The sequence below is a fragment of the Agelaius phoeniceus genome, chromosome 6 (assembly GCF_051311805.1).
Source record: "Agelaius phoeniceus isolate bAgePho1 chromosome 6, bAgePho1.hap1, whole genome shotgun sequence".
Taxonomy (NCBI): Eukaryota; Metazoa; Chordata; class Aves; order Passeriformes; family Icteridae; genus Agelaius; species Agelaius phoeniceus.
Genome location: NC_135270.1, coordinates 36,614,641 through 36,637,121, shown reverse-complemented (window position 1 = coordinate 36,637,121; position 22,481 = coordinate 36,614,641). Strand labels below are relative to the sequence as shown.

General features: G+C 35.0%; 1 protein-coding gene across 2 annotated transcripts in view; it reads left to right on the top strand.

Annotated features, from left to right (window-relative positions):
• Positions 1-22,481, top strand: part of PRKD1 (protein kinase D1) — a 112,968-nt gene that overhangs the window by 56,576 nt on the left and 33,911 nt on the right. Inside the window, exons 2-5 of one of the 2 annotated variants that reach the window (XM_054635109.2) lie at positions 1,294-1,432; positions 13,863-13,994; positions 14,684-14,844; positions 17,563-17,586. In XM_054635109.2, coding sequence (XP_054491084.2) covers positions 1,294-1,432; positions 13,863-13,994; positions 14,684-14,844; positions 17,563-17,586 — 456 coding nt within the window. The remainder of the gene's footprint in view (positions 1-1,293; positions 1,433-13,862; positions 13,995-14,683; positions 14,845-17,562; positions 17,587-22,481) is intronic. The other variant, XM_054635110.2, reaches the window with a different exon arrangement.

The window sequence follows — 22,481 nt, the reverse complement described above, 5'->3', positions numbered from 1 at the left end:
AAAAATGCTATGGTTGAATTTACTTTTTTCTACAGAATATAATAACTTGTACCTCATGATACACATATTTCTACATACATACATAGAATGTGTAATGTTGCAATTTTTTTTTAGGTAGAAAAAGTTGAGATATTTAAAAAAAGCAAATGGAATGGGAATGTAAAGAGAGAGCAAGCAATTTAAATCATAATGAATTTAGAGGGGAATGCCTCTGGTATTTCTGAAATCCAGTGAAATGAGGAAAATTTTGCAGTTTTTGAAAAGGATCAGCAGTTCACATTTTGAATAATATTTCACTGCCTCTATAAAGAAAATTCTTAGGAATACCACTGTGTTTGTGTATAACCTCAAAACATACCAGTTTATTTCTCTGGCTGTACTTGTCATTGTGTTTTTTTCATTGCATGTTGCCAAAACATGGAGTAGTGCATTGATGTAAAATTGAGTGGATTCTCCTGTAACATAAAAAAGGTTTCTTGCTTGTGTTTTCAGAACAAAGTCTTAGTTCTTTAGGCTGGGAGTATGAAAAAAGCACAAATATTTTTTGCTTCAGAAAACAAAACAAAAAAAAAAAGAGGATAAAAGTCACCTAGATGATAATCTCCAGTGTATAACCTCAGAGTTTTTAAAAAAACCTTTTTTAGTTTAAATAGGATTTAATATGATTTTGAAGCTCCAGTTTCTCTGCATTGAAACAAAAGATTATGATTAAATTTTGAAATATTGTTTTGAAACATTGTTTTATGTGCCTGGTAACTTCGAGCTCAAAAACCAGATATTTCATATTGAGTTGTTGTTTAAGCATTGCATCTTAAGCAGAGCTAAAATATATTTCTTTTGGCTTCAAGGCATCTTTTGGGCAGACATCTGGGGAGAGATCATAGAATCATGGAATAATATAATGTAGACTAGAAGGGCACTCCAAAGAACATCTAGTCCAAACAACTGCTCCAGGTCTAATTAAATCATCTTACTCAGGAACTCGTGTGAGGAAAAAGTTACCAGTGGTGGCTGCAAGATACGTTTACTTCTCTCTCATTTCCTAGTGGATACTGCATTGTTCACAGGAAGAAAAAGGCAAATGAGCTTACTTGCTTGGTGGTAAAAACATTTCAGAATATAGTGATAAATATTTTCATAGATGAAAAAATATATAACCTATTTGATACTAGTGTGAGAAGTGATCCAGTCTGCCCTCAAAATTTCATTATATGTTCATTGTGTTTTACAGTTTTGTATTTTACAGTTATGTGTTTTACAGCATAGTGAATTCTCATGGGTTTGTGTTTGCAGTTTCCCGAATGTGGTTTTTATGGAATGTACGACAAAATCTTGCTCTTCCGCCATGACCCTACCTCTGAAAACATTCTCCAGTTGGTGAAATCAGCTGCAGATATCCAAGAAGGAGACCTAGTTGAAGTTGTCTTATCAGGTAACTAAATGAAAATTACTGTCAGTCTTTTGCAAATTAAAGTATCCAAAGTAGTTTTCTCCCAATTGGATTTTAAGCCAGCATAGGTGAGAGTCCATACAACCAAAATTTCCTTTTTCTTGATTCCTTTCTCAGACGTATATTAGGCATATTATGCCTTTTACTTTTTTTTGCTGTTGCCCTGTGTATTTTGTAGCAACTCCTTTCATCCATAGTACTAGTTAAGCAACAGGTTAACTAGTTAATAGTGTTAATAAGCTAGTTAACTAGTTAATATTAGCATTAATAAGCTTTTTGCTAGAGTGCTATGAAAGTGTCCACTGGAAATAGAGTAATTGCTTTTTCAAAGCTCTGCATAGTTTTGCTTGCCAAGACTGCTCCAACTCTTTACATGATCTATTTTTTGGAATTATGAGAGGAAGAGGAGAGCACAATAATGTGACTCAAATACAGAAGTCTGAGGATGTCATTAGGTGTCAATAGGACTTGTCAAAAGCTTAGATGTAAGATATGAGCTTTGTGACTTGGAATGGTGCAGAGTTTGCATGGGTGTGCAGTAGAGTGAATGCTGGAATCTTAAAGATGTAAAGCTGCTATTTGGCAAGTAAAACTTGGAAGATGGTTGAAAGGCTGAATTTTTGCAGTTGGAACATGCAGTTAGAGCATCTGGAAGGATGCTTAAATACAGAGACATGTATGCCATATGAAAGTAAAAATTGCAACTGTAGAAGGGTGTAGGATAGTGAAGAGAAAGGCCAAGTCCTAATGGATGCTGAAAAGAGTGGAAGTCAGGTCATATAATCTAAGCCAACTGAGCTTTTAAACATAGATTTCTTATGTAGGACCTATTCCATATTCTTTGTTTAGAATAGGAAAGAGTGAAATAAGGAATAATGCATGTCATTCCTGTAAGTCATCATTCACCTTTTCCATATCAGGAAATAAGCTTTTCACTTTCAAAAAGATACCAGTAATTTCAACTTAATATTTTCCACAGAACATAATCACTCCACATCAGTAATTGTGATGCAGTGAAAAAAGTTAACAAGGGCTTTAGTGCTTTATTTGATATATTGTTTATATGAAGTGTAGATCACATCACACTTCTAGTTTGCCAACATCAGGCAACTAACTGTTTAAATCTTTAGGAGCAAAGGACAGCAAATGAAACTTCTAATATGTCATGGCCTGATTGATGGCACTATTACAAATTAAACACATTTCCTCAATAAACACTTAAAAGCATTAGTGTCCTCCCTCAAATGAGCTTAAACTAAATGCAGCAATTCATTTTTGCAGACAATTCCTGTGTCATGTAAAGCGGGGGAAGTAATCCCAGTTCTGCAACACTGAAAATGAGAAAGAAATGTACAAACAATCTGTAATGTTTAAGGAATTATTCAAACTAATGCAGGCAGTTTTTTATTGAAAAATATTCAGTTAAAATGCTTTAAAATTATTATGGATTTTGACCATAGTGCAAATCAAAGTAGCTGTAGATGGTTTATCTCCTTTTTAATTAAAGGACAAAATCTATCTAAATACAGGGCCATAAGAAGTCTTTTTCAGGATGTTTAATAATATGCATTGAAAATTTATTTTGAAGGGATTAAAAAAACCTTCTGGAAACAGAAGAGATTGGCCTTCAGCACTACAGTGTTTGATATTGAGTGCTTGAGTGGTGGAAGGACAAATGAAATACAATACGTGTTCAGCTGCATATGCTGAACTGATCGAAGTGTTTTATTTCTGGCCTTCATTATAGGGAACTAAACAGAATATACGTTCTAAAGTTCTGTCGATTCAAGGTATATTTTGGTAATTGTTTTTGAGTGTCACGTCCAAAAGAGGCAGTAGAACACATTGTTGCTGCTCTGGCTTTGCTGCTTAAAACTCCTTTTGCTTTGGGTCAGCATCCCCTGAGGCACTGGTATCTGATGTCAAAAGCTGTACTGATCCACTGCATTCATTTTTTATTGCTCAGGTCAATACTGTTCAGAGTACAGAAAGCTGAACTGTCAGTCCTTGTATTCAGGATTGTACATTCATTAGTATGCATTTTCTTTTTTTCATTGTAGTTTAATTAAAACTTTATTAATAAAGCTGGACCACCCATGATTTTTTTCCTACTGCATATGTTCTTGGCAGTTTAAGGATTAGTAAACATGATTGTTTGCTGGTTTAGAGCTTATATTACAAGTTCTTGAAAGAGCTGAAATTTATCTATAGAAACTTAGAGGTGTTGCTCACTGTAGCTGAAGCACCTTAGTCTGTTTTAGTGAAGAAAATTGTACCTGTAGATGTCATGCAATGTAACTGAAACAGTTTGTGTTAGAGCAAAAAATTTCTGGTGAAACACAAGAAATTTACTCAGCTCACATTGCAGCACCTGCTGTGCTTTTTTATTCCAAATGAAAATTATTATTTGCATTTTTCATTGGTGCAATACAATGTGGTATTTTAATGGACTGCAAGAATCATGTAATGTGCTGAACAAATGTTGTGTGTCTGTCTGCTGACTCCTCCAGAGGAGATAAGCACAGGCTGCTGCAGTCAGCCAGATGAATTGTGGTTCAGTGCCAATATAGATTCTGGCATTTTGGAACTGAAAGGTCAAACATTATTATAAGGGTACAAGCAAAAGTGTATGTTGAATGTATGAGATTTGGTTAGCTGCACACTAAAAGAGGAAAATGGAAATTTTATTATGAATGTAGTAGCCCTAATAAATAAATAAATAGTTTTACTTCTATTATTTTTTCCTTTTATTTTATGTATTTTTAAAAATATCACTTTGAACACTTTTTTATTTATGTTTTTTATTTTTATTGTTTTTTATTTATGGGATTCTGATAGTGTTGGTATAGGAATGTGGGAACACTTCAGAAATAGAACCAGAAATGTTGAATACATTTAGTTTATTAGGCTGCCCTCCTGGGCATTCATTGAACAGTATCACTAATACCCTTCTGCCTGTAACATATAACTCACCATGTTTCCGTTTTCTTAGCTGTGGATTTTCTATATTATTTTTTCTTAAAATATTGGAAAGTTCATCTTTTCTTCAGATGCCCAAAGGAAGAAAAATCTTCACTACTTCTGTGGAAATCTCCGCTAATGTGTTCATTGAATCCAGTATATACTTAGTTCTATGCATTTCAGACTGAAAAGGGTCTGAATCTTTGGAGAAAGGATTTTGTTAAAGTGTATTTGTAGGAAGGATTCCTTTTATTAGAATACCATCAAAAATTAGTAGGCAGCCCAGAATCAGGAAGCAAGGTACAGAAGTGGCAGTTTAAGTTACAGTCAAAAGATAGCTGGAAATGAGTTGTCAGTCATTAAAAAACACTTAAAGGAATAGAAACCAGAAGTTACATCTTTTTAGATCTCTCTCTCTCTCTCTCAAATGTAGTTTTCCTGTTTGCTCAAGAGAAGGAAACATATTTATGTAAAGTAAGTTTAAGCTGAAAAATGTCCTTCAGTCTTGATGTGATCAAGTAGTATTTGCTGAAATCTTCAGCTGGACCTCTGAGAAGTTAACTTCCATGTTCCACTCATGAAATAAAGGATGCAAACATTAATTACCAAAATAGCATAATGTAAAATTCACAATAAATTTGAACAGAACGGATTATTTTTGCTGTGATGAACTCACTTCTTTAAGTTATCTCCTAGGTTTTTGGAGATCTTCAGTGTTGTTTTGACTAGATTATAAAAATAACTTATTTCAACTGCAATTTGTTGATGCCAATGAATTGATATTAATGATAGGTGCTGCCCTATGTACCCTTTCTTTGCAGAGAAGGTAAATAGTTTACAAGTTTTTAATTTAAGTTGTTACATGAGATCTGGAAAGTAGATGAGTTAGCCCCTTTATTAAATGAATGATGTGTTGAAGATATTATTTAAAGCTGTTTGTAGATGCAATTGCCACCCTCCATCTGTGTATCTGTGACTTTTTTCAGAATAACTGTATTTGGTTTTTTTTTTTAAATGGAGGCACAGACTCTATAGAAGAAGCTGACAGATGAGAATTGCTGTGCTTCTGTACATCTGTATTCTCTTTTTGAGTTCTGATTTTCAGGGCTTCAAGGAAACAATTACTTAAGATGTCTTTAGACTTGTTTTCTGTCAGCATAGTATATCCTCTTCTGTACCTTGTTCATGAAGTTTATTAAAAACTGCTGTGTAAATTTGCCAAGTCTATTCATGATATAAAGGGAAAAAATTGTATATTTACAGTTTTAAGATGGGTTTGTTTATAAAAATTCTATCTTGTTTTTACTGGGCAAAGTTCCATTGAGATGTAAGAGGTTTTTGTCTGCTGCTGAGAAGCAGACAGGGAAACGTTAGCATCTTGTGTGAATTAGTGGAATGTACTTCATCTGCTTGCTGTGACCAGTTGTGCTCAACTTGGCAGGATTCCTGAAGCAAGAAAGTCAAATAGCAGCTATTTTGCGTTCCCTTGCTGAGCTGATGAGGGCAGGAATTGATCCAGTGCTTTTGTTAAGGAGCTGTTTCTGTTGTAATACCACATAGTTGGTAGATCACCTGGTTGTTAGATGTGGACCTTTTATTTTGATTCAGTTCAGTATATACTGTCTATGATAAAATATACTGGGCTGAATAAAAGCTGTGGATAGCTGTACAATTACAGTAAATGCCATTTATCAACACATAGTGTTGATAGTAGTGTTAGTTCAACTTGAGATGAGACCCTGTGGTATTGTATCTCTGAACATAATGTTATAGTACTTATATAGTTGGTCACAATTTGTGATTTTGCTTTGTTGTGATTGAAGAGCATCCTTCTCTTGGTGCCTTCATGGCTATCTTAGCATGCAGTTTTTTGGTGTCTTGAGAAATACAAATATCTTTATTCTGTCTAAGATGAAATCTTTAGCAATTATTCTTCCTTTGTGTCCTTTCAATTTTCTCTATATGTCATTTTTCTTATTTCTGTAGCGGTAAGGCTCATTCGTGATTAGGTTAAAGTTGATTGATTTTGTATCCCTCTCTGTTCATAAATCTAATACTGTTCTTGGGTCATGAATTTCAGATAGATGACTGTTTGAAGTTGTCAGAACTGAAAGATTCTTTCCTTTTTTTTGTTTATGTTTGCATCATTGTCTTTTTTTCCATATATAACTGTGTTAATTGTTAGTTTCTGGGCAGTGCCTGTATATGAGAAGTGACTGTTCCACTGCTACCTAATAGATCAAACATCCAACCTCATACATCTCCAACTGTCTGATCTTTTGAGAGAATACATTTTTGGTTTGTGTGGTCCTTAATGAAATTGTTGGTTCATTTGAGATATTTAACTTGGTTTTCCAGATTTAATGCAAACACTTTCAGTCCAAATGCTCATAAAGAAATGATGTTTTCATGAGAGAACAGGGTGAATGCTCAAATGGATAAATAACTGTTTATGACTTAGGAAGCAAAGGGTAGAAGTGCATGGTATTTTCACAGTGGATGTAGGTTACCAGCAAGGCACTTAAGTCTGTGCTGTTAAATACATTAATGAATGATCTGGAAAGCATTACTAGTAAAGTGTCAGGTGTAGCAATGGAACAGAAAATGGCTTGTAATGTCACTGCCCTTGTGTCATCTACCTTTGTCACCTTTTCTGCTTCAGAGAATGCTGATGTTGCTTTGAGAACTCCTCTTTCAAAATAGGATTCCAGGCTTACTGGATTTTTGTCTGATCCAGTAATTCTTACGCTTTTGTATTCCTATCACGTGATTTCACTGAAAAGAGACATAATTCATGTCACACTACTTTAACAGGCCTCACCTCAATAAGTTGTACCAGCTGGCTTTTCAAGAAAGGTGGAATTGAAGCCGATTAGCTACATTAATTGCACTTAATGGGTTAAAAAAATGCCTGTCAACTTCCAAAGTGGACCAAATTAAATCTTGATTTTATTTGTATATTATCTTTATTTCAAAGCCTCTGGAGTTTAAAAAAACCCTTTATTCTCCTTAAAGTATTCTTAGTTCAATGAGGTAATTTTTTTACCTTTCTTATTAATTTTTTCTCAGTTTTGTTAATATGATATATATCACATTTACCCTTTTAAAAAAGATTTTAGATACTATGATTTTGACTGAGTTTAGCACAATCCACTTAGTAACAGTAGCTCAGTATGTTATTCATGATTAATACTTCAGCAGCCCCCATGTCAGCTGATCCTTTCTCAAAAGACTTGAGGTGATGAATGAAATCTGGAGTCTGCAAAAGTTGTCCAATGTTTTAATGGATATTTGTGTGCTCATTTAGACTTACAATGCAATGCTATAATCTGATTAGCATTCAGAATCAAATGGAAGGCTTATAATTAAAAAGGCATTGGTGGAAAAAAGTGCATGATAATAAAAACCATATTTTCATAAAAGGACCCTGTTTATTGTTTTAAAAATTTATTTACTGTTTAGTCTTTCGTCACATCTATGGTATGTGAAACTTGCATATAACTATAAATTATTTCACTGGATATGTCTTTAATAGCATTTGAACTTTTCTTAAAGATACAGTGGCAAAGTCCAGATTTCTTTTTGTGCACCTCATCACTAAAAATCTTCAAGCTTATACCTTCAATATGTGTGTGTTTATTTATTTAAAGTTTATATATGTAGCTGAAATGATAAGATTTTCCTTCTGTACCCTAATGGGTTGTCTTTTGTGTGCACCTCGCTTTGGAGACCACTGCTATATGTTCAGTTGAAGTTGTATATAAGGAAAAAAAATTCATCTCTTTTTGAAATTTTTTTAACTATTTGGGTAAGAAACCTTCAATTAGTTTTTTTTCTCCTTTTCACAGTTCTTCGTAGTCTGCCAGTTGTTTTTGCTACTAACAGAGATTTTAATTATAAAACTGCCACTATTCAAAGAATTTTCTTTTTCTCACTAGTCGCCATCCCCTTTCATCAAATAATTACCTCCCCAGTAGGTAATTCTTGCCAGCTACTAATTTAATGGGGAGCAAGCTTTGCTTCAGCTAAGCAGAAAACTCTTTGATTTATCATAAAGGGTTTTGTTTGATTGCTTTGTTCAATAGTTTGTTTGACCAGTATGTGCTCGATGAAACATTTGTATCAGTGTGTTTGTTAAATGACAGTAGTGGTACTGAAGAGAGAGTAGCTATAAATGATTCAGCACATTGAAAAATAATGGGTAACCCACTTGGAATAACTTGCCCTCTTGGAATAGCATCAGACAACTTATATACATGGTCAACAGTGTATTCTAGACTGCTCAGATGTATGTCAGGAAAAAAATCTAGTGTTTGGAGGATCTCTCTGCTTTTTTTAGTTTTTATGAAGTTGTTGTCTCAATAACTCAGTACTTCACTAGGCTTCAAATCAAATATGGCTTATGTAAAAAATATATCTTTCAATATCACTATTGAACTCATTGAATTTATTTCCATTGGCTGACTGCTGGCTTTGATTTTGAAAGAGCAAATAGAAATACACAGTCTCATAGTAGTTTCCAAAAAATTGTGGTTGCAGCCCTTTGTGCTGAGATACACATCTTCTAGGAAGTGCTTGAGGTTTGTAGCTAAAAGTGGCCTGAGTACAAACAACCAATCCTCCTTCCCTTGGGGAATATAACAATTTGAAATGGCAACCAACAAGTAGGAAGTCAGGAACTGCCACAGATTGCAGTCTGCTGGTTTTTATATTTCGATGGTAGTTGTGACTCAGCCTGGAGATATTGTCATTCCAGCTGAAATCTGGCTCGCTCTGACTTTTAAAGAGGCCCCAAGAATGTTTCTGTTAACATAGCTAAGATGTGACTTGTTGCCAAAAAGAAGGTTGGAGAACTTTCCTGCCTCTTAGGACATGAAGTCTCCTATCACTGTAGTTTGGTAGTGCAGAAGGTTATTCTGCAGCAGTTATGTTTGTTTCCTGGTTTGTTGTTTTTTTGTTTTGTTTTGGGGTTGTTTGTTTTTGTTTGGGGTTTTTTTTGGTTTTTTTTTGCTTCTTCTGCTTCTTGAGTCCAGTAAACTCTTACTCATTTCCTCTTCAAACAAAACAATTCCAGTCTTCCAGTCTTTTAATCTCCCTTTATATGTAAGTCTCTTCCATGCCTCTAGAGGTTTTCCTCATCTGTCACAGCTGTTTAAAGCAACTGAACACAGAATGTCCGATAGGGAATATTAGTATCACCATTTCCTAGTGTTAATTTCTGGTTATTTATGTGCATGGGTGAAATACTGGGTAAACATGTTGTGAGTAGAACACTTCTGTTGTCTTTAGTGAGGAACTAAACATTTTACTTATGTAATTTTGACCTTCTAATCTACCTGGCTAGGCGCTGGAGGTGTTTCTAGGATGAGTCATTATTGAAGTTTTGTAAACAATTTTAAAAAATCAACCAAAATTCAGAATAATAATTAATTTATTTCTTCCAGGTTATGTCATCTTGTGCATTTCTTTATCATTTTTAATTTCCCTTTTACCTTTTCTAGTGTTATCCTAGAAAAATTCAAGTGGGGCTGAGAAAAGTGGAGGCTTATATACAGTCATGCTTCTGTTCCATATCTCTGATGGTCTCATTAAAGATCTGAGACCTTAAGAAAGCATTATTAATCAGATAGACACTAAAGCATATTTCAGAAGTGGTCATACTAGGATTTGTTGTTTCATCACCTTTCAGAGGCTTCAGGTGAGGCTGTCTGGCATTTAGTTCCCTTTGGTCTTCTTTCTCACCCTTCTTGAAGGTGGAAATGACATTTGCTTTCCTCCAGGATTCAGGCATTTCTCCCAATCACCATGATCATTCAAAGATTGTTGAGATTGGCCTCACAAGGACATGAGCCAGTTCCCTCAGTACTGCTAAGTGCATCCCATCAGGGCATCCAATAGAACTATGCAAAAAAAAAACCCAAAACAACCCACTTGTATTTGTTCTGTAATAGTATATGTTTATAAATTCTTGGGGTAATTCTAAAAGATATCTAAACCTCTTCAGATAAGTAACAGTATAGTTAAAAATAATTTAATGTATGCAGAGGTGGTTCTTTCATTCCTTACTGAGTTCAACATAAGATTGTACTTTAAATTCCATTATACTTTTAGCCAGTAGCATTTATTCACCATATAACAAAAAAAATCTTAACCTTTTATGAAAGAAACTTGTGGGAATTAAATATGTTTTACAAGTGCTATTAATTCTTTTTGAGCACCTCTTCTTTTTGAGCTTTTTTTCAGAATCCTTGGAAAATAACTGTGAAGATCATTAAAAAAAAGTCAGAGGAAATAAAAATGTAAAAGACTCACAGCATTTACTTTAAGATAATAGATTAGTCAGAGCATGGAAAAGGAGCAAGAGCCTTTTTTTTTTTTTTTCATTTGGGATTGCTCCTTAATGCCAGAAGTCAGAATCAATTTTTAACACTGCATCAATAGCTCCAGTAAACCTGAAGAGTATTTAATTTTGTTTACTATGCTAAATTGATACCTTTGCAGTGTTTTGTGATTAACAGGGCCTGAAGCTGTGAAGTAAGGTATTGCTGTTTTTTCCACTTGGATGAGAAATGGGTAAATCCATAATGAAAGAATTGTGTGATGGGATTTCAAATGAACTTAGACCTAGTGAGCTATATAGTTTGTAGATTTGAAACTGTGAAATCATTCACAAACAAATAGAAGTACATAAAAAATTGAACTTTAAAAATTCAGAGTGTACAGATGAATCACATTGACTCATAAATGTTAATCTTTTATTTTCATTCCTTTAAATTCTGAGCTAGCACTGGACAAATGCTTTATGCATTTGTTGTTTATTTTATAATGCAAATTGTTTATTGTCCCCTTCAGTTTATTAGTTAAATCTCACGTCACTGATGAGACAATGTAAACAGCAGCCCATAGGGAATCTGGATACTGGGACTTAAGAAGGAAGGAGATGAGAGCCTTACTTGGATGCCTCCCATGCTGGCTCATTTGCTTCCTTCTCAGCCTTACATTTGCCAGCTTCCCACTGCCCTCTTAGTAAGGAGGCAGCTGCTGGCCAGGGAAGGCACAAAGTCTTGTTTGTTCATGCTGTGCCACCACTTGCAGCTACCAACCTTGGGCATCATTAATCAAAACTATGGTGGAGGTTCTCTGGCTTCCATCTCTCTCTGATCTCTGGGATCTTCCCCTATTTCCAGCATCTTCCCCTTCTTTCTGTCATTACTGTTTCTTTTTGGGACCTTTCTTTTCCTTTTCCGTGGCTTTCTGGGCACCCAAGCTCATGTTTCCAAATTTAATGGTCCAGGTGCAGCAGCACACCATGTTATCAGCCTTGTAGCAGGTGATTCAGTTTCTTGTATCTCTGTCACTGGAGGATTGAGGACATGCAGCTTTTTATAAATCTGGGTATTATAAAAAAAATGCAGGTAGCCTGTACCAGTTGCATTTAGAAAGTAGCAGGCTTCTGCTCTAGAGTTCCGAATTCAGTTCTGAAAATGTACCTCTCTCCTCTGTCCCCACCTCCTACCTGAATGTCAATTTAGCATTCCTAATTAGAACTGTTTTTACCTAAAGCATTGGGATAAAGCAATAATAGGTAAAGAAAACAAAATGAAATTTATTGTATTAGAAGGATTTTCCCTGTATGTAAAATATAGAGTGGTAAAATACTCACATTCATATCCAGAAAGGATTCAAATTTTCCATATTAAAGTTACCCTACTTCAAAGCAGAACAAATAAAGAAACAGAATGATTATAAATGTACACATGTATATAATTTAGGAAGTAGTTATTTTAGTTTTTAATTCCCATTAAAGGATGGAGATCAGATATGGAGTCTTTGGTCTGTATGAACTGCCAGAACTCTGCTAACTTAAATGAGACTCTGGAAACTCAAACTGTATTTGATTGCCAGGATTGGAACATTGAAAAAAATAAAATTGTTTCCTTTCTCTTAGTCCAGCTGAGCTGTATACTCAGTCAATAATTGTTATTGTCTAAACCAGTGCCTGAAGTTTAGTAGTGTATAGTTGTGAGTTATATTATTTTTTTAAGTGATGGATGCCAGCACTTCTTGTAAGTAAGGACTCAAGTTACAAATGCCTGCAGGAACTCAACAGAATACATTACTCTTAAATGCATTCCAAATGGGAGAAGGTAGCAGGAGAATGCCTGCTTTTTCTAGCTGCAAGATATTGCTAGTCTTGTTATTGATGGTTTCTTCTGCCATGAGAGGCAGGGATGCAAGATGACAGTGGCCATTATGTGAAGCTCTGTTACTGATAATAGCAGGATCTCGCCTCTGCTTATAGTTCAGAGTGCTCTTGGACTTGGAACACAAAATGGTGAAGTAAATCATTTGCCTCTTTCTGAATGCAAGACCTTGCCTCTCTGACTTGTAATGTTTTACTTTCCAGCTGTGCTGAATGATAGGTCTGCTACTGAGCCCAGAACAAGGAGTACTGGCCATTAACAGCCAAGTCATTAATAGACCTGATGAAATAGTCTTGTCAAAACTGCTGCAGTTTCAATGCCTGTGTTTTGGTGATACTAGGAAAGCTTAAATCGATGATGATAAGGTAATCTGAGAGTAACAGTGCAAATTGCAAACTTTTCTGCGGAGTAATTAAGTTTTTTAGAATGTGCTTATAGCCATATTTAGAGGCCTCCCTTTTTTTACAGCACAATTTTACATACAGCACAATTTTACATACAATATTGTCTTCACCCCATCAATACATTGTCAAAGCAAAAGGGTAGTCTCATTACAGAAGGTTTTTACCAAGAAAAGCCTCAATTTAATTTGGAAAAAAACCCCATATCTTTCTCTTCATCAGCAGGGCTTTGGTTTTGGGGTTTTTTTTCAGTGAATAACAGGAATATTCTGAAGGTTAAAGCTTTGAACATTAATGGCTATATGAAAAGTTTCCTAGACATGTAATTTAAAGAAAGTTGACTGACTAGATGATAGGAAGAAGTTTGAAAGGAGGACCTAATTTATAAATCACTTCCTAGGGCAAAACTACTCATGGGAGATTTTGATTTCAGGTTTGCTTCTACAGGGGAAAGAATATATACTTCTCACAATCCCCAGTTTTTTAAAGCTATTTCAAGATAATACATTTTTAATCCATTATCTAAATTATTAAACTAATTGAAGTTAACTGAGTTACTGATTTTATCAGGCTTTTTGTGGTTTTGGTGCACTGTTCATACTATTGCTGCAGGTTTGTAAATGCAGCTTTAAGCTTTTTCCAGTGGTCATTGTAGTATGAAGGCATATCATCACTCTTTTTGTCTTCAAAATATTATGCAGTGAACAATTCCAAATCCAAGGTTCAGCATCATAATGGCCAAAAGGAGTTTTGCATTGTTCTGTGGTGAAGTACCTAATAAGTGAAGAACAGTAGTTATGTTACTTTTTATTTATGTTAATTTTGTATACGATCTTACTGCTATAGCTTCTGCTACATTTGAAGACTTCCAAATCCGGCCCCATGCTCTGTTTGTTCATTCATATCGGGCTCCAGCCTTCTGTGACCATTGTGGAGAGATGCTCTGGGGGCTGGTGCGTCAGGGACTCAAATGTGAAGGTAAGCTGCGGTGAGATGTAATTTTTCAGTCTAAAGAAGAGACTTTTCCATTCTACTTCTGTGTGTTGTGTCTAATGCTGCTTTTAAATTAGTTGGAGACAGTAAGACCTGTCAAAGGAATTAACTGATTAAAGAACTTATCTTTTTGACTGCTCTGAGGCATCTTAGATATGGCTCTGTAACCTTGAGTGTAAAAAACTTTGGTTGATATGTAGTTTTAAGAAAAGGCTGCATGTCTTACTCTTTCCTTACAATTTTTAATGAGCCTGTGTCTTGCACTAAGTCAGATTATTTAACTGAAATTACTGTCAATCCATATGAAGTTGTAATAGCTAATTTTCTCACTTTGCCACACCTGTTTGACTTCTGGTAGACTAAATCCAATAGAATATACCATTTGCAGTGAGACTTCCTTACCTTCCAAGTGCTGGTCATGGAAATTTCCTGCACTTTGAGACCATAAATTTTGAAAAATCAGAGAAAAACCACTGGTTGTAGATGTATCTATTTGGAGCTGATAACATTGTCTCTCTAACAATTTGCTAGAATAAAAAAGCAGGGTAGAGGGAAAAGTTTCATCAAATTTAAGGCTAATGTTTTTGAATTTGTGTTGTTTTTGAAAAATCCAAAATTACTTGCTTTTTTGACTAGTAAACCATAATGGGATGGTTTAAAATTTCTCTTTTCAGGATGTGGTCTGAACTACCATAAGAGATGTGCATTTAAAATTCCTAACAACTGCAGTGGTGTACGGAAAAGACGCCTGTCAAATGTATCCCTGACAGGAGTCAGCACCATTCGGACAGTTTCTGCAGAGCCCTCGCCCAGTGTGACGGATGAAGCCCTTCTGGTATGGGATTCCCTAGCTGTAGAGGCCATGGGAGGAGCTGAGAAACAATGATATTTAGTGCTATAGAATCTGGTTTTGCCTGTTACAGACTACAGAGGAGGGTGGTATGTAAATTATAAATTAAGGGAAGGCATCTTGACGTAAAAGGGAGGTCACCAGCTTAAAGTATGTGGGTTTAAGGTATGTGTCACTTCTGATACTCCCAGGAGTCTCCTCATTGTCAAGAATTAGGTTATTTTTAAAGGCCTAAAGCTGCCACCCATGCTAAATAAGTAGCTGGATCTTGAAGAATCTCTTCTGGAACTAGATGTTGAATTTCTTCTGTATCGGACCATTATTTCCCTTGGCTTATTGAATAGGAAAGGTTTGCCTCATTCGAGCACTGTGACCCAGACACCACAGCACTAAACTGGGTGTCTGTCACAGTCAGGTCTGTCCTTAGTTAGTTGGAGCCTGTGTGTTTGGCATATTTCTGGGTGTTCAGAAGAAAGTGGGAGAAATCTCCATTAGATCCTTAAATGGCTCTTTGTGGTGAATGTATTTATATGTCTGTATTTAGATATGTAGAGGTATATGTAGGTGTACAGTATATACAAAAGTACATTAATATATGGTATACTTGTATATTCATTTATATATTAGTTTTCTGAAAGGAAAGCAAAATGCTGATTGGAGTAAATGACCTATTTTTTATTTTTAGCATGTTTGTTCTTTTTAGCACTCATGGTCATAATATACTTGAATAGTTAAGATTTTACACAGTACATAAATGAATCCACTGCTAAGTGAAGGTTTTGAAAACCTTAAGGTTTAAAAGAGAGGAAAGAATTTATAAGTACACACAACAATTATCATGTTTTCCTCTCAATTAGAATATTAAACTTATTAAACTTGACATACTAAAAGGACACTATTGCAAATTATGTAGACATGGTGTTAGATGCAGTACCATCTATGAACCATAATTATGCACTTATGCTACTGATTATCATTAGTCTAAAGCTACTTGGAAATTAAGGTTAACATTATGAATCTGTATTTTTAATTGAAAAGCTGCATAAATGAGTAAGGTGCTTAAGTTCTCTAAACTACAGCAACAAATGTTTACAGATTAATCATAATTCTCAGCAGGTTGTTTCAGAAATTATTTAGGCCAAGACAGAAAATTTTGAGGAAGACTGGCCCTAATTCTTATCTCATTTTTAAAAAAAAAATTCTTAAAAGTACTGTGTGAGTGAGCATCCTGGTATACCATCTATAAATATTCACTTCACTGTACAGTTAAAATGTAGCAAAAATTTTTCAATTTGGAAACATTTTAAATTGTATGATTGTTTTGTTTGCTGACACATTCTTACACAAAACACCTGTTTTGCAAAGCTATATATTTCAAAATATTTGACAGCATTAAAATTGCCAGTGAAGAGATGCAGTAAGTATTGTCCATACTGCAGGTTATACTTCTCTGAGACCTTGTAAACATTGGAGTCCCTGTGTTGATGATTCAGAACATCACACATGCTCACACACGTGCACGCCCAAAGAAAATATATTTGCAGTAGGTAAAGGGATGGGCCTGGAGAAATCCAGTAGTTTTCTTATCTCACTTTTATTTCATGAAATTCTGGTGTCATTTACCAGCGTTTTGGAAATGCTCTAACACATGGCTTCTGTATGTCTTTTTTTCTGTTTAGTTTTTTTTCCTTTAAATGTATTTCCATTCCCATCCTCCCACCCTGCTTTTTTTAAGTGGCATAAGCTTTGTCAGTTCTCATGTTCCAGATTTGTCCTTTGGACTCATTTCTTCTACAGTGCTTATGAGATAAGTTTTATGGCAGTTCATATGGTGATGCCAAACAAGCCACGCACTTTGGAATGTCTTTAATTTTTCTACAGTGTGTGTGAATATACTGAAAAACATCAACTTTGTTCATAAAAGTGTACCATTCATTAATAATATTGATGTGTTGAATCACTGCTAACAAAATATAATCTCTGTTATAGCTATCAGTTCTTCAAATAGGACTAAAATAAATGTATTTTTACCCCTAATTACCATGTAGAGTCAGAGCAGTTGAGAAAGAGTAATTTCTGGAGATCTTTGATAGAAGATGTAATTATCAAACTGAGTTGTTTCTTTTTTTTTTTGTTCATGCTGTGGGCACCTGATAGGAGACACAGCATGTAAACCTGCCTTCTGGAAAAATGGCATGTATAAAGTGAATAAGTTATGTCCTGTCTTTTGAAATTTTGTAATCTAAAAATCTTTGAGGCAGGATAGTGTGGAATAATGCAAAATATACCTATACTTTAATTATCCTTGCATAGGGAACCACAGAAACAGTTTCAGTTTGGGTATAAATGTTTTCATTACCGATAAAACATTTCATTTGAGCTGAAAATTGAATGGGGACTATATTTGAGTACAGCTTTAAAAATCTACCTCCAAAGAATAAAATCTTCTTTTGATTTTAAACTTAGTAGTGTAAAACTCATCAACAGAAATACCAAAAACAAAGTAGAACTAAGAGGATACAATGCAACCCAGATTTTTAAGTCTCAGCTCAAATGCCATTTTAAGCGTTTATTCTATAAAAAAGAATGAGAGTATAATATGATCCCACATTCATGCTTGCTTCTAAAATAACATTATTTTCTGTCTTTTTCTCCCCCTTATTACTTTGTTCTGTTTTTTTCTTCTTTCCAACTACCTGTCAGTCTCCTGTCAGCCCTGGCTATGAGGTATGTACTGAATTTACTCCCTACCATGCTATTAGCAGGATCCTCTTTTATGATTATCAGTATGAATTTGAAGGCATGCAGGAATTAAATCAGATTTCTTAAGTCCAGATTCCAAAGTGAAGATCATAATTCTTATGCTAAACAGTAAAATTGGTAAACATTAAAATATTTCAATACAAAAGTGACTTTTGAATTTGGTAGGCATCAAAGAGGTCATTGGTTAGACTAAAGCCTTATTTATATTGTAGTAACACATGGGAAAAAAAAATTACCTTCACTTTCAGGACTTGGTAATTTGCTGGAGTAGAAAATAAACATTTTATTTTTAAGCTGAACAAACCTCACATTCAAATGCTCACCGGCATACACCATACTACTGTTGGGGCAGCTCTTTCTTTCAGACTGTGGTGGAATTAAAAAATTTTTTAAAAAAATTAAAAAAAAAAGCCCAAACAGTCCAGGATTCTATATTTCTGTGGAAATAGCCATGAACATTGTACAAATAAGTTACAGCTCTATATGAAAAGAGTATCAAGTCTAAATAAAAAAAAAGAAGAAATTTAAGTGGGTGATTCATTTCAAAGGTTGCTCTCTTTGACTTTCATATGGATTTTCTAAAGAAGTTTGGTTTCTGTTTAAAGTTTCAAAAGCTTTTGAAACTAAGAAGTGTTGGCATCTTTCCCTTGCAGCATGTATTTGGGATGCACATTTTAAAAATACTACATTTTAGAAATACGACATAGTTAGTCTGAGGAATATTTTGTTGTTCTAAAATGAAGATTTCCATGGCCAAATCACTATTTCTTTGAAATAAATAACTTTTTTTCCTGTCATCATAGGATGGCTTAGGTTGGAAGGGACCTTAACCATCCTATGTTTCCAGCTCTCTACAGTGGTTAGGATCATCTTCCACTAGAGCAGTTGCTCAAAGCCCCACTGAACACTTGCAGGGATGAAGTTTCTATTTCTTTTTAAAACACATACATTCTTACTGTGTGGCCCAGAATTCCAGCTCCACAGAATATCCATAAAGCAATACAAACATGTATATATAAACCAGTTTTTGTAACATCTAAGATAATCATGTTCTAAATACAGTCTGATAAATGATGAGTCCACCAATCTGGATGATGGTGGTTTACCCTAAAGTAGCAGTAATTAAAGGTAGGTGTGGAAAAAAAAAGGTATTTGGAGGAAAAACAAAATTTTATTCTTCTTGTGAAAAGATGTTAGCTATCTATGGTTTTGCTTCAAACTATATTTATATGACACAATAGTATTTTATTTCTTTTTTTTAATATATGTTTCCATTATTTTGGGAAGTCTTATTTGTGTTCTAGAAGTAACAAATATAGTAAGGTCATTTTATAAACACACCTGAAGTGATTTTTCAGAAAAAGTCTAGCTGAGCTTTGTTTTTAGAATAGGAATGATGTGTCTCATGGGGCATAGGTAAGTGGAATGTTACATATTATCTTTGCTTTTTGATGAAGAATCGGGATTTACAGTTCTTTTTTGCTAAATAATTTAAAATTTAAAATGTGTATAGTTTTAGTTGAAAAGACTACTTATGTATCACTGACAGAATACAAAGCACCAGGTGTTGCTTGCCTCTGTAGATTTGTTATAAGCAGAGCTGGCTTGAGGCTTTTTAGCTATATATAGAAGAGTGATTCTGCAGAACTAGGACAGTAGATGCTCTGGGATGGAATTGTCTTGAGTCGTGGGTGGCCATTTTCTTTCTTCCCTCACACCCAACACTTAAAACAGACGCCCTTTTGTCTTAGCCCACTGAAATAAGGAGTCCTTGTTTCCAGTGACTCAGAAATAGCCCCTCTAAGAAGCCTTTGTTTTCCACTCTCCTACAGGAGATGCAGCTCCTTTTCCAAGTTCAGTCCCTACAGTCTTGTGCAGGGACTCCCTCCCCAGCTCACTGAACTGGAAAAAGAAAAGGCCCTTGAAGGGAGGGAATAAGAAAGAGCTGGGGTGTTGCAGCTGAGGGCATCTTGGTGCCTTAAACCACTTCTAATTACAAGTCCTTTTCTAATGGCTGAAGTAGAGTTCATTAGACCAAAGATCCTCAAAGGCAAAATTAATATTTTCATTTGAAGGCACTTGAGTTAACTGTGAATTAATACTGTTCTGTTATGTTTATTCCTGTCACCCTCAAGTTATCTTTCCATGCTCCAGTGATACACACTGCACATTCCTCTCTGTCTGAATGGGAATTTGCTTTCATTGTGCCCATATGTTTAATAAAGACCCCTAAAGATAGAGCTCCTGGAGTTTGCTCCAAAATCTAGAGTTTATTTAAAAATAATAGGAGGTGAAATAGAGGCTTTGAGTAATTAAACTGATTAGTGCCAGATGCATCAGGTGAATACAGAGTCATGCACTAAACAGAACTAAGAATTGAGAACTCAGTGAATCGGACACTGAACATTGAATATAGGAATTTTAATTAATTCCACAATCGTTTATGTATTTTTAAATTTTCTTGCCTTTTTACAATAACTTAAAATAGTTAAACAAATTAAAAGTCAAAATAAAAAAATATTTCAGATGTAATTCTCTTGAAGTGTTGCATATCTATGATATTCAAAGTGGTACATCTCAGGAAAATTAGGAACTAGGTTCTTGTAGTTTCTAAGTACTAGCAATATTGAAAATTGCCAAATGCTGCAGCACACATTTCACTTCCCTGTTGTATCTCTGAGACATCATTCATGATTATTTGGGTTATTGTGGATTGGTAAAACATCCCAAAATATTATTTTGAGGAATAATGGGAATCAACGCAACCTTTTATCTCCCATTACGTGGTCTAGGTGTGTTCAATGGTGCTTTCCCTCCCTTCTAATATATAATCTTGATTTTTTGTTTTGGTAACATAGTACTGCCATCAAACTTACTGCAGGCCTCACCGAGTAGGTTTTTCTATATCTCCTCTGTCCAGACCCAAAACTTTCCAAACCAGTGTCTGTGGTTAAGCCTAAAGACATGTCAGTTATCCCTGATTTGGTAAGGATGGTATGTAGACAGTGACAGATGGGACACATTTATACAGGCATTGGGGGGGAAAATCCCCAAGATTTTATATGGTAGGATGAGTCAGAATAGTGCAAAGACTATCTTAAGGGTTTTTATTGAACTATAATTTGGCTATGATACCTTTGTGTCATCATGTGTGCTTTTTCTCCCCTTTTTATTAGCTTTATTCAGCAAGCATAACGAAGCTGCCAGGTCTGGCTTCTGATGTGGGCATTCTAATACTGCATGATACTTCCATGGAAATAACTTATTAATTAATATACTTAAAATTATGAAGTACATGATACAAGACCAAACTAAACCTAATATTTTTTAATGAACTTGTGTCTATAAGATGCTGGAAAAAAAGCCTTGTACTATGTAAGTCTTATATGGCTGCTGGTACTAGCAAATCCAAAAAGAAAGGGCTTTTGTTTTGGGAATCCCCTGGTTCTGAGGAGTCAGCATAGTCCTACAATGCCTTCTGAAACCCAGTAATCTTCTATTGGTACTTTCCAAAATAAGGCAGGTTACAGACAGAGCATTCAAACCACTGTCTGCTGCTATTGATATCTGAGTAGAAGAACGGTGTATATAATAATAGCCATCTGTGGATAGTTTAATATTAAACAGCTTGTACTGAAGTCAGTTCTTTGATGTGTTTACACATGGGAAAGTGAAATGTTTTTCAGACCATAGCTATCTAACTGTGCTGCTTGTGGGATTAAATCATACACTTGACTTGGAGAGGAGTGCAAGAAGCCTTGAAAGACAACACAGTTGATTGCAGTCTAAGTGTGGTATTTCAGTATATTTAACTGAAGATTTCTTTCTTTGAATTCACTTAATTGCAGTCACATAGTTTAATTTGTAAAAGAAAGTCAACATTTGCATTGCATTAAAAACAGAGTTCCTGTGGTTACATAGATATCTAGCATCTCACTTGACAGTAGCTTCCTGTGAGGAAATTGTGTGTGAACATATTAAGGCTTTATCCTCTGCCTTTAATATGGGAAGGAAATGCATGTTTCAACAAGTCTGTTTCAACACTAAAAATGAAACTTCATTCAAACAGTTACTGCTGTTTGTTTATTTAAAATAGACATCACTTTTCTCTGTTGTCCAAGTAAATAAAAATCCCTAGATTGTAAAAGTTTGTTCTTTTGTTGAGGCAAACATTTCAATATTATAGGAATACTTTTGTTATTTCTGATTGAATATCTCAGTGTAAACTATAGGAATAATGTTGCAACACTTCTTAGATGTTGAGCCTGCAAAAGGTTTGCACTTCTTTGTGTAAGTTTTGAACAAAACCAAATATTTAGTATAGGTTGTGTAGCCTGTTCTCTTCTGAGTGAAGGTTACTGAATGGAGCATGTTTCCACAAGCATGATTGCCAAAATGGAAGTAGTTGTTTTCTGGCTCTTACAGAACATGAAGGTTTTGGTAAAGCTTTTCAGAATCCCTGGGATGTATTTAGTGGGATTGTCAAAACCTTTTCAAAGGTGTGAGGCAAACAGCAGTCTCTCTTACGTTTTAGACTAGTCCATGCAGCTGGATTGCAGAGCTGGTCCTGGTCTTTGTTGCCAAGAGCCCACTGGGTCCGAGCAGTCAGCTTTTATTGCTTCCCATTAGTCCCTTCAGCATCTCCCTACAGTTTCTTTCACTTCTGTGCCTGGAAGGAATAGATGTGAATGCTGCATGATGGTCAAACTCATCCAGGTAATAGGAGCAGCTTAATCCATTGGTGGGGAAATCAGTATTTATTTCAGTTTCTTAATTGCAGTGTAATTTTGCGGTGTATTTGGACAAGGTAGAAAAGACAGGAAAGATCTGCTGAGCTATTTTTACCTTTGGGGGATTGT